The sequence below is a fragment of the Gopherus flavomarginatus genome, chromosome 7 (assembly GCF_025201925.1).
Source record: "Gopherus flavomarginatus isolate rGopFla2 chromosome 7, rGopFla2.mat.asm, whole genome shotgun sequence".
Taxonomy (NCBI): domain Eukaryota; kingdom Metazoa; phylum Chordata; order Testudines; family Testudinidae; genus Gopherus; species Gopherus flavomarginatus.
This window is the reverse complement of record NC_066623.1, coordinates 97036659-97049442: the sequence shown is the minus strand read 5'-3', so window position 1 is coordinate 97049442 and position 12784 is coordinate 97036659. Positions and strand designations below refer to the sequence as shown.

At 38.7% G+C, this 12784-nt stretch overlaps 1 protein-coding gene across 3 annotated transcripts in view; it reads left to right on the top strand.

The window, feature by feature from the left end:
- Positions 1 to 12784, top strand: part of MIER1 (MIER1 transcriptional regulator) — a 62335-nt gene that overhangs the window by 30782 nt on the left and 18769 nt on the right. For 2 of the 3 annotated variants that reach the window (XM_050962926.1, XM_050962925.1), the window contains 3 exons: positions 912 to 1082; positions 7717 to 7849; positions 10468 to 10532. In XM_050962926.1, coding sequence (XP_050818883.1) covers positions 912 to 1082; positions 7717 to 7849; positions 10468 to 10532 — 369 coding nt within the window. The remainder of the gene's footprint in view (positions 1 to 911; positions 1083 to 7716; positions 7850 to 10467; positions 10533 to 12784) is intronic. The other variant, XM_050962927.1, reaches the window with a different exon arrangement.

The window sequence follows — 12784 nt, the reverse complement described above, 5'->3', positions numbered from 1 at the left end:
TAGCTTTCACTGGACTACTGTTGGTGAGAGAGACAAGCTTTCGAGCTATACAGAGTTCTTCAAAAGAAGAAGAATGAATATGTTAAAATTTTGCCACCTTACTCAACTGATCTGCTGCTTGTGTCCTGTCTACTGGCTGCATGATAAAATACATTTTTACATTTTTTTGCTTTTGGGAGCACTACAGTGCTAAGGGATTGTCAGCTGGATTCCTTACTTCTTTGTGTATCGACACAACTGTTGATGATTTAAAAAAAAATTAGGAGCCATATGTAGTCATCTTTCAGAATACAACCTCTTTATATTTAAAAGACCTAAAAATGGACAAATACATCTACCTCGATATAACGCTGTCCTTGGGAGCCAAAAAAAATCTTACTGTGTTACAGGTGAAACTGTGTTATATTGAACTTGCTTTGATCCACCGAGTGCACAGCCCCCCACCCCCACCCCCGGAGCATTATATCCAAATTCATGTTATATTGGATTGCGTTATGTTGAGGTAGCAGTGTATTTTAAAGGGTTACTTTTAACTGTGCACATTTATAGACAGTTTTTAGTAGTTTTATTTTAAAAAGTAGTGCAGCAATGTGCTGAGTAGTATTTACTACTTGCCCGTGATGAAGAACTGAGTGGTATTTGTGTGAACAGTGACTTACTAGTCAGTATTGTGCATGGGAATGTGTGCAAAATCAGATTTAAATTCCTATATTGCTAGTAATTTTCCCCAGATTTGTAAGGTTTCCAGTTTTTTCCCAATGACCACATTTTCATGTTAGCTCAGATAGCCTTAACACATGCATTCCTCAAATATTTACCCATGCTAGGTTATCTGTAAAATGTGGAGAAGGTCTGTGTAATGTGAAATGTCTTTGTGGAAGTCAAAACTTTGCTTGGTGGATGTTATTCAGGAAGGTGAAATGCCAATTAATGAACTACTTAGCCTTTATGGCTATGATGGTACAGTCCCACTCCCAGAAGATGAAGATGACGAAGATGAGGAGGAAGAGGAGGAAGAGGAAGGAGAAGATGATGAAGATGTTGATAACGATGACAACAGTGGGTGTAGTGGAGAAAACAAAGTAAGTGACTGTATTAATTGGAAAAAAATTCCCTTTCAGTTGTCTAGTACTATGTCCTGAAATTCTGAACTAGTTTGCATGCTCCTTCTAGTTTAGTCACTAATAGCTCATAAAAGCCCTTCATGGAGATACAAGATGCCAAACCACAGCAGAACATAAATACAGCCACCCTGGGTCAGACCAGTGGTCCATCTATCCCAGTATCCTGTCTTCTGACAGTGGCCAATGCCAGGTGCTTCAGAAGGAATGCAGATCATAGAATATTATTAGAGTTGGAAGGGACCTCAGGAGGTCATCTAGTCCAACTCCCTGCTCAAAGCAGGACCAGTCTCCGCACAGATTTTTGCCCCAGATCCCTAAATGGCCCCCTCAAGGATTGAACGCATAACCCTGGGTTTAGCAGGCCAATGCTCAAACCACTGAACTATCCCTCAGGCAATCAATCATGAGTTGATCCATCCTCTGTCATCCACTCCCAGCTTCTGGCAGGCAGAGGCTAGGTTCACCCAGAGCATGGAGTTGCATCCCTGACCATCTTGGCTAATAGCCATTGTTGGACCTATCCTCCATGAACGTATCTAGTTCTTTTCTGAACTTCATTATAGTTTTGGCCTTCACAACATCCCTTGACAATGAGTTTCACAGGTTGACTGTGCATTGTGAGAAGTAGTACTTCCTTTTGTGTGTTTTAAGCCTACTGCCTATTAATTTCATTGGGTGATCTCCAGTTCTTATATTATGTGAATGAGTAAATAACACTTTCTCCACACTAGTCACAATTTTATAGATCTTTATTATATCCCCTCTAGTCATCTCTTTTCCAAGTTGAAAAACCCCAGTCGTTTTTATCTTTTCTCCTACTAAAGCTGTTCCATGCTCTTAATCGTTTTTGTTACCCTTCTCTGTACCTATTTCAGTTCTAATGTATCTTTTTTGAGATGAGGTGACCAGAACTGCATATAGTATTCAGAGTATGAGCATAGCATAGTTTTATATAGTGGCATTTTGATATTTTCTGTTTTATTATCTGTTCTTTTCCTAATGGTTCCTAATGTTAGCTTTTTTGATAGCCGCTGCGCATTGAGTGGATGTTTTCAGAGAGCTATCCACAATGACTCCAAGACCATTGAGTGGTGACAGCTAATTTTTAGACTCCGTGATTTTGTATGTGTAGTTCAGAGTGTTTTCCAATTTGCATTATTTTGCATTTATCAACATTTTGAATTTATCTGACATTTTGTTGCCCAGTCACTCAGTTTTGTGAGATCCCTTTGTAACTCTTCACAGTCTGTTTTCAACTTAACTATCTTGAGTAATTTTGTATTGTCTGGAAATTTTGCCACTTCACTGTTTACCCCTTTTTCTAGATCATTTAAGAAAATGTTGAAAATCATTGGTCCCAGGACAGATCCCTGGGGGATTCCACTATTTACCTCTCTCCATTCTGAAAATTGGCCATTTATTACTACCCTTTTTTTCTATCTTCTAACCAGTTTCTGATCCATGAGAGGATCTTCCCACTTATTCCAAGCACTTATTTTGCTAAAGAGCATTTGGTGAGGGACCGTGTCAAAGGCTTTCTGAAAGTCCAAGTACATCTCTCCCTTATCCACGTCTATTAGTTGACCAATTCTAGTAGATTGGTGAGGCATGATTTCCCTTTACAAAAGCCATGTTGACTCTTCCCCAACAAATCATGTTAATCTAGGTGTCTGATAATTCTGTGTTTTACTGTAGTTTCAACCAATTTGCCTGGTATTGCGGTTAGGCTTACCAGCCTGAAATTGCCAGGATTGCCTCAGGAGGCTTTTTTTAAAAACAGGTGCTGCATTAACTATCCTCCAGTCATCTGGTACAGATGCTGAAACAGAAGTAGTTTGCACTATGTTGGGAGACAAATCTATTATGATTACTGCACTCTTAAACACTGCAGAATTGATTTCAAAAGGTCTCCAAATAGAAGTGTAAAAGAAGCAACAAATGGTACAGCCAATGGATCTGTGTGTAAGAGGTCCACATGGCCCAAACCTGAGTTGGTTTTATCAGAAGGCTGAATTAGGTGTTATTCCCCTCATACCTCTTGCTTTGTATCCAGTTATATTTGGTTAAGGATCAACTACTAATGAGCTTTGGCCCTTTTACACATGTTGAACCTTAACTGTTGTCTGCTAAGTTTCTTGCCGTTTCATCTAATACCTAGTCCCTGTCAGATCCAGCATAAACTCGTCTAGATGGCCCAGCGGTCTGACCCAGTCCAGCAATTTCTGTTCTCCTATGAAAGGCACTTTTACTTGAACTTTGCTCACTTGTTCAGGAGTGAGCTCTAAACATCTACTAATCCCATAAGGACTTGGTGTATTTCGTCTTTATAGCTTCAATTCTGGATGCTGTAGAGACACATTATAAATTGCATATATTGTAGTGTTATATACAACAAGATCATAGTCTGCTTTAAACAGGGGCGGCTCTAGGGATTTTGCCGCCCCAAGCGGAGGATCCGCTGATCCCGCAGCTTCGGTGGACCTCGCGCTTGGCGTACTGGGGCCTGGAGCCGCCCCTGGCTTTAAAGCATAGTATCTTACTCTTCTGAAAACAATGTATTTTATATACTTGAGCCTATCACTATGGATGTGATAATTCAGTGGTTATTTTACTGATGAAAGGTGGTACTGAAATAAAGGGTCATCCCATGATGGTTGCAGATCGCCTGAACTTTTTAAATTAACTATTTTAAATGACTTTTGACTGACATTAAAGACTGACAGTGATTGGTCCTGTATAATAAATCGTTAAAAATAAATGATTGCTCAAATATTTTGTGAGAATATACCATTATAATCATGGCCTCTTTAAAATGCAGTCCTATGAACTCTTAAGATAAACAAGCATCTTTTATTTTAGAAGGCATTTTTCTGCTTGTAGTTCTCCAGACCCTGCCTTTAACTATAGTTGTAATTATTCTGGTTTTGATTTCTTCTGTCCTGTCATGACATAATTATAACTTGGCTGTTGTTGGTAGCCTTTTAAAACATATATAATATTACAGTTGTAATATAAAATCCTTTGTATGGTAATACCGAAAGGATCAAGAGACATTAGGAAGCTTAGTATGGATTGGAAAAGGAAATATTGTCCTTAATATAAATAATGTACTGTTTATTATAGTACTCAGAACTGAGGATCTATCTTACCCATTTTATAGATATGGACACTAAAACAGACAGATTAAGTGACTCACAAGGTTGCGCGATAGGTGCACAGAGTAATGAAATATAAATTATGGCCACGGTCACGTGTGCCTTTGAGGTTATTTTAGCCTTGTTGCTGTTTTGAAAAAGAAACCAACTTGGTATGATTTATGGATTCTATTAAGATCGTGTGAAAGCAAATATAATTTAAATCAACATATCACTGGCTAAATTAATATAATTTTCCTAAACAAACAGGGTGGAACAATACAATGATTAAATCTAAGGCTACAGTTGAGGTTGAATTGATTAATCAAGATATTAACAACATGAAATGAGATCTACAGTTGATCAGATCAACACAGTCAGTCATATCAGGAGGTCAATGAAATACATGATGAATCTTTGGTCTACTGTCTAATTTCAGCTCTTGGGTTTAGTATGTGGATGAGGTGTTGGTGTCCTGTGATACACAACAGGTCAAACTAGTCGATCTGGTGGTCCCTTCTGGCCATCAGCTCTGACTCTAACCTTACACATACTAACCCCATACAGTCAAGGAGGCATAGTTTTTCTCAGCTTTTGGACTATGATTACACTCCTTCAAAGTATCGTTAATTGAATGATGTACTCTATTTGCTCCCCCTTCTGGCTAACTTATCTACTTTAATACAGTGGTGATCAGCAACTCATGATTCCCCTAGCGGGTAGAGTAATTTAATGCTGATACCTTTAAGAATGAAGGGTTACACTCTGATCTGTCACCTGCTTAGAATTTGAGTTGGTATCTAATTGTGTTCTTTTTAATATGGATTTATATAGTGCTTCTGCTTAAACATCTACATGTTCACATATATTCACAAGTTAGAAAGGTTAGCCCCCTTACCACAGCAAGAAATTAGTTCTTGCACAAATTGTCAGTTCTCTAATTAAAAGGTTGCCTTTACTTTTGTCTAGACCTAAGGACATGCTAAGGACACAGCTGTTTTTGAGATCCTGTAATGTAAATCCCATTTAAGATAAAGCAAATAAAAGTTTATATACACCAGGACCAGCTCTAGGCACCAGCAAACCAAGACCATACTTGTGGTGGCACAATTTCAGGGGCGGCAGTCTGGCCTTTGCAGTGTGGTGTGTGTGTTTTTGCTTGAGGCGGCAAAAAATCTTGAGCAGGCCCTGATACACGCTAGGACACACTACAGTAGGCCGCTTGCCTTACTTGGGTGTTTGGATGAGCAAAGAATAGTGCTCTTTAATACCAACTGTTACATGTTCGGTCTCTGTTCAACATATGAGTGAAATCCTAGCAGCAATTTTTAATTAAAAGATTAAATTATGTTGTAAAATTCGAACTATATTTCTAAAAATAGGGCTGTAGCAAAAATGGCCAAAACATGGCATTTTCTTGCTTCTTAAGGAGCATCAGTGCCTTATGTCAACCTCAATTTTTTGTTAAAACCTATCAAAGTTCTGACCATTTGTAAGTTTCGTGCTGAATAGAGCCCCAACTCTGCAAGCTCGTGTGTGGCTGGACCTTCTGTACACTTGTCAATATTCTATTGACACTTCCATGCCTTGTATCAATGGGGCTCTTGCCCACGTGTATCAGTTTACAGGTTTGGAGCCTTTGGATGAAATGCATTGAGTACATGAGCAGCTCCATAAAGCATGAAAGTTTGTTCTTGTGATTTAAAAGCTCCCCGGTAAAAATTGCAAAGTCTATGCATGTTGAATAACTCTGAGAGAGAAAAATTTTAAGGTACGGATATTGTACTTAAGGAAGCAAACAGAGCCGTAGAAAACAAAGGGGTGTGTGTGTACCTAATGCAACGTAGAGGGTGGAAATTTAAAAGAAATGACAGTAAATTAAAAAATAAAAAGTTCCTATGGAACCATTGATTTGGCTGTATTGCATTTGGACTGTTTTTGATTTCCTGTTTGTTAAACTTGCAGCTTATATTCTGCTTTATCACTAAAGGCATACAGGATGTGCATAATGTGTCTGAGATGTTGCAACAAATAAGTTTGAGCAAGTTGCATTAGTGATCTTCACCAAATGCATAAATCAATCCACTAACTCATTTTTTTAACCATTCTCATGTAACTTTCTTTAATTCTAATATCTCCCACTATGATGGTTTCATTTCTGTATAGCATCTGTTCTTTTAATATTTGATCTTTTTACCATTTTTACTTAACTCAGTGATGTTAGAATTGGAGTATGCTGGTATATTTTTCTTGTGAGGTGAAATCTAATTATTGAAGGCTTTTATGACACCTCACACCTTGAAGAGTAACTTTTTTTTTTTTTTTTTTTTGGCTACATCTACATTACAAGGTAGGGGTGTGATTCCCAGCTCACATACACATACTTAGCACAAGTATAAATAGCAGCATATCTGCAGTAGCATGGGCAACAGCACATCTTAGCTGTGCCAATTACGTGCCCACATGGGGTTCAAGCAGGTTTATACTTGGCATGGCTGAGCCGTGCTGTTGTGGCTATGGCACTATTTTTTACTCATGCCAGCTCTCTGTATGTATATGCGAGCTGGGAATCTCATCCCTAGCTTGTAATGTAGCTGAAGCCTTCCATGTGATTAGAAATGATTATCCAGTGTTTCCTAGTCCTGATATTAAAAGAACATCCAGAATTCTGGGGGAATGATTTTAAAGATAGGGGTATACTTTAAGTGCAATAGAGCTGTAAAGAACTCTCTGCCTTTATAATTTCAATTTTTTTTAGCTTATTGCATATAATTTACTCCATCAAACATAAAAAACCTCACTACTTAAAGGTGAAGGCAGTTTGTACCATTCAGTGTTTATCTGTAGGTTCACTGACACACTTTGAGTGCCCAGTATGAGAATGTTGTGAAAAGTTAGTGTTTCACATGAATAAGATTGTGAAATTGACCTATCCTTTGGTTCAAAGATCCACAAGTTGCATATCCTTACAAACAGCTTAATACAAAATTAGGTCTGTACACCCAGAATTGCTCCTAGTGAAACACAGAATTACTCAGTAATGGAAATCCAACATATCCCCGTCACTGCTCAAAGCCTGTTTAGGTATAGGATACTTCACATAAGTGTGACAGTACTTATTGTTACTCATGGTATAAAACTTTAACCCTAAATTTCCATGCTGGAAAAACTAGATACAGTGATTGTCTGGTTAGCTCATCTAAGACTTAATGTTAAACCTGACCTGCTTAAAATATTTTTTCAAAATCTATATCAATGCTGTGTAATGAATCTAAACAATCTTTGTGGCTGTCCACAGCCAGTACCTGTCATTTGCAACACTACAGCCTATACTTTGTGTACAACAGCCTCTTTTGTTTGAAATTTCTGGAAATATAAATAAAATGTTATCAAAAAAGAGAGATGATTTCTAATGCAGAAGGTGTAAATGGTCTCCTGTTTGCTTTATTGTATTTAAGGAGGAGACCATAAAGGATTCATCAGGTCAGGAGGATGAGACACAATCCTCCAATGATGACCCAGCACCATCTGTTGCTTCTCAAGATCCACAGGAGATAATTCATCCACGTCGATGTAAATATTTTGATGCAAGTATGTGCTGTTTAGTACTATGCACCATCATCTAAACTGGTCTTAACTTTATTAAGATCTAGAATTAATGAAATTGAGTTACTAAAAAATATCTAAGTCTTACAGCTTAGAAGTGTTTGTCAGATCTCTTTTCTTCTCCCACTGCTGTTTTTTATTATCAATTCGCTTAGACACAGGCTTTTTTTGTTATCCACTCTCCTTAGCATATGATAAAGCCTTTTTTTTTTCACACATCATGGACTTTGTATATTTGTTTTATTAAAGGAAAAGTGTAGAATTAAATCTGGTGCACAATTTAAAAAGAAAAGCAAAACCTAAGGCTGATGGAAATGCTATCAATAACTTCTTAACATTTCAGTGGAAATGTAGTCCCCAGTCCTGCAAATAGGTCCACCTGGGCATGCCTCTACACCTCTGCAGAGCTCCCTTGCCATCCCCTTGGAGCCCCAGTGACTTCAGTGGTCTTCCCATGTGGACCAGCTTGAAGGATCAGTGTGAATACTCCCTGCAGTGTTTATAACCTTGCATTGCTGTATTGCTCAACTGTAGCATTTCCCCAGCTGTGGTCTGTGGAGCACTGCTGATGGTCCAAGAAGAGTTGGCTGGCTGCAGCGTGCTGGCTCACGTCCTTATTTTCAATAGCTAATTCACCCTAAAAAGACCATAACATATTTTGTTTTCTTAGATAAATATTCCAAGTAAGCAATTGCTGTAGTTACATGCAGACTAAATTATAAATGGGAGAGGTGCTAGTCCACAAGACAGTATCTGTTAAGTTGTGGTCTACTCCATGAAAAAGTTTGAGACCCATGTCTTAGTGAGTGAGAACTAGAAAATGAAATTGTCAAGAAACAAAAGTAAAACAGCTTTTTTTGTCTAATCTCAGTAACGGAAAAATGAATAAAAATAATCAAACTAAAATAGATAAAAAAAATTATTTCAGGTTTTAATGAACTGCGGTGGGGATAGCAATACAGAGAAGGAAATTTGCTTTTAAAATATTTATCTTGACAATGTCATTTTCAATGCTGCCATTTCCCTGCTCCATACTTCCACTCTTCGTTCATGTGTCTGTTTCTTAGCTGTGCTTAAAATTCATTCTTGCAGCCACTTAGAACTGCTGATCTAATGTTATGTAACCCTCCCTTTAGCCCTCACTGCTATTGTAATATCACTTATCTGGGTCTCAAACCTGCATTCTCCTAATGAGTAGCATCTGGTATTACCAGCCAAATCATTTGGACAGCCAAATATTTCACTGTGTGGGGTAGCCATTTATACCAGAGGAAGGTAAAATGTATCATTCCTGGTATTTGGAGTTTACAACAAACATTATCACTTTATAGTTGAAGGTTGCTTATAGCTCCATATACCCAGTGCTTTAAAATAAAGGAAATGAACATTTAAAATCCTTCACATCTGCATCACTAGTTATGTCATTAGAAATGTCATTTTCAGGTTTATTATTTGGATTGCAGTAGCACCTAGGAGCCCGTCATGAACCAGGACTTGTGCTCGGCACACAATAAACAGCAGAAAGACAGCCCTTGCCCCAAAGAGCTTACAATCTAAGTAACATTCTGCTTTTAATGTTTATCTAACACAAATGTCCTAGGTTAGCTTTTAGTTCCTCTGCCAGTGTTTAACAGAGCGCTGATTTGCATTTAATAAAAGGGTCTGTCTTTCTACTACCTGATCCTCATGTGCTGACATTAATGTGGCTACGTTCAACACCAGGCAAATGATAGTTCCTAATACAGACTGTTATCCAACATTCTGTAGAGAGACACATCCTGACTTAAGGACCCCTAAATGTTAAATTCACTATAGCAAATGCAAGTACCGAATGTCACAGGTATTAAGATTGATATGCTTTCTCAGTGCATATTCTGAGCTGAGCGCGCTGTGAAGTCCAGCAATTTTAAATGTTATTGCCTGAGTATGTAACAGCTGGATTTGGAGTGACCGACATGTTGTGCTCTAGTGTACAAACAGTTCAACAGAGGCTGGCAGTGGTGCCAGTGTTGCTGTAAGGAAGAGAAAAGACAGTGATGGACGCAGGATCTGAAATGAAATGAGGGTGACTAGCCTAGAAGCCTGCCAGTTATGTTGAAAGTAAGGAGAACCTGGTGTTCAGTGTAATCATTGAAGACACTGGCATGCCTGCAGAAAACAACTGTACCTGATCAATTGGAAGGTTGTCTGCCTATACAGGTGGAGTTGGATGAAGGGCAATTAAGTCTTATGGTGAGGCTCAAAAATGGATAGACTGTTTGTTTACTTGCATCTTAAAAATGTACAACCTTCTTCCTGTTTTTCCAATTAACAGGATATTTAACCACTCTGGGTAAGCACATTAGCTATTTTTTTTTTCTTCTAAGGCACAATGGGATGCCTTTCAACTGGAAAACAGACCAAGTTGTGATGGTCTCTTGTTTCTCTCCTTGGTGAGATCCCAGCTGTATGTTCATTCATAGAAAGGTGATTGTGACATCAAAGCCAGCAGTGTCTTTGAGCAGTCTGTCTCAAGGCATACTTTACTGACATATAATGTTGGCCTGAACAGGATTTATGGTAGTACTTCCCATGTAAATAATGTCTGAAAAATTTCTTTATAGACAGTGAAATAGAAGAAGAATCTGAGGAAGATGAAGATTATATTCCTTCAGAAGACTGGAAAAAGGTAAACATTTGAGGACTTGCTGTTAAGGATATATCTTTATTAAATGTAGTATACTGTTGGTTATTCCAAGCATAAGTGAGCATTGTATCCTATCAGCAGAAGGAGAGAGGAAATAAGAGTTCACTGGAATTAATTCCTGTACACAGGCTTCTTTTTGCTAATTTTCAGTTTATCCAGAAGGTGGAAAAGATCATCTGATTTAACTAAAACCACCAGCTTGTCATCTTTAGCTTGTTATCAATAAATCATTTCATAATACTTTTGCAGGTAAAATACAAATACTGCCAAGTTAAGCCTTTTAAACTTCGCTTTCTCTTCATGGTCTGTTTTCTGAAGTTCGTGGTTATTTTCACTCCCTTCAGGGACAAGGACTGCTTTGCATAGGAGTAGCCTCCATTTCCCCCATTCTGACTTCCTTGCCTGGAGTTCAGGCTATGCTTAGCTCAGTATGTCTGACTGGGTTTGACACCTGCAGTTCTTTTGCAGATTTTGGTTCCTTTTTATCAGTGATCAGTCTTCTCAAACCGAAGTGTTGTTTAATCTTAGCAGTAGAAATAAAGCATAACACGAGAAGAAGGATTTTAAAACAGTCTACATGCATGTTTCTTACTTTAAGATTTACCATCGGTGTGGTGACCCAGGGAGGCCTACCTCTTCGGAAGCCCCGTGAGGGGTGGAGAGGGGTGTCAGTCCAAACAGCTCCTTGGCAACAATTTCGCTGATCTCTGAACACAGTATTATAGTCTCTTTGATCTGTTGGCCCCTAGCTGTGTCTCTGTAACTTAGGCTGTAACCTAGAGGTAGGATCTTCAGTTATAGCTCAGGCCTCGTGTTTTAACCATGCTGAAACATTTACTGAGTAGTGTATCTTGAGCTATTTGTCGTCAGATGCTCCCGGTGTGGTACTCTGCTCTGTTCAATGTTGATATCAGTTGGCTGCGTGCGTGTGTTCTTTCTCTGTGCTGCTCCGGCTCTGCGCAGATAGTTGGCACAGCAGACCCTAAGAGACCCCCCAATGACCACAGCCTCTAGTAAGGTACGAAGGCACGTCGGGCCAGGTTTACTGTTGAAGAGAAGCAGTCTCCAGCTTTCCCTGGCATAGAAGTCCAAGATGCTGCTAAGGTGCTGCTAGCTAGTACATACGTGCTCCCTGACAATGGACTCATCTCAGTCAGTGGCGGGACTTTCCATTGCCCCCTAGGCTGGACCAAGACATCCACTCAGAGGTGCATTCTTATACAGAGGTACAAACAAGTTACACATCACTCCTGACATATTGAGGTGCAACCCCTCTACGTAGCAAGGTACAACCCCTCTACGTAGTAAGGTGCCGCCTCTCATCTTTTACATGTTGGTTCAAACAAAACAACTCTATTCATCATATTACCCTTTTGGCCCTGTCATTGGGATGGATCAGCCTGTTCCTTGTTATCTGTGTGGAGTGTACAAGTATGTGAATGTTCTGATATCTGGTGTCCAGTACCTTTTAAATATGTCTCTTTTTGCAGCATCAGCCCTTTCCTTGCCAGCTTCTGTGAGCAGGGCCTGCCTCTGGCTCACAGCTTAACTTTGCTTTATGTTAGAAAAGTCTTGACCATTACTTTAGTTCAGGCCTTAGGCCTCATACCAGGCCTCTGATACCAAGGTTTATATCTCAGGGCCTCCTCTAAGTACACTATTGTTTCACTTCCTGCTTGTATTTTCCAGCAGCCTGCTATTAAACTAAACCAACATATTCATACTGTGAAATCCCGATAACCATGTCACATACAGTATTCATACATTATCACAGAGCAGCTCTATACCCATCAGTCTCCATCTGACTGATCAGGAGAACGTAACTTCATTTAGTGAAATAAATTCTGTGATTTAAGTGAGAAATCACACTGAAATAATTGCTGTCTTTGTTCTAATTATCATTACAGATGGGGTGCTTTAATACAACCTAAGCATTATATGAAGTACATGTAATTGTTTTTAATCTCAATAAGTAGATGTAAAAGAATGCATATTTACTTTTCTTTTTCCTCTGCCAATTATGCCACATAAAGTAAATAACCATAATACATTTTCTGCACAATGTGAAGGGTTTTAATTCCCAAAATAGAGGAAAAGGATTGAAGTTTGTTTTAACTCATGATAATTTTGAGTTTTATAAATTATCTATCTGCTTCCTCTCCTGATCTTCCCAACAATTAAAAATGAACAGCTTTAGTGTTTTTGTATGTTTCTTTTAATACCCTCTGAAAGCC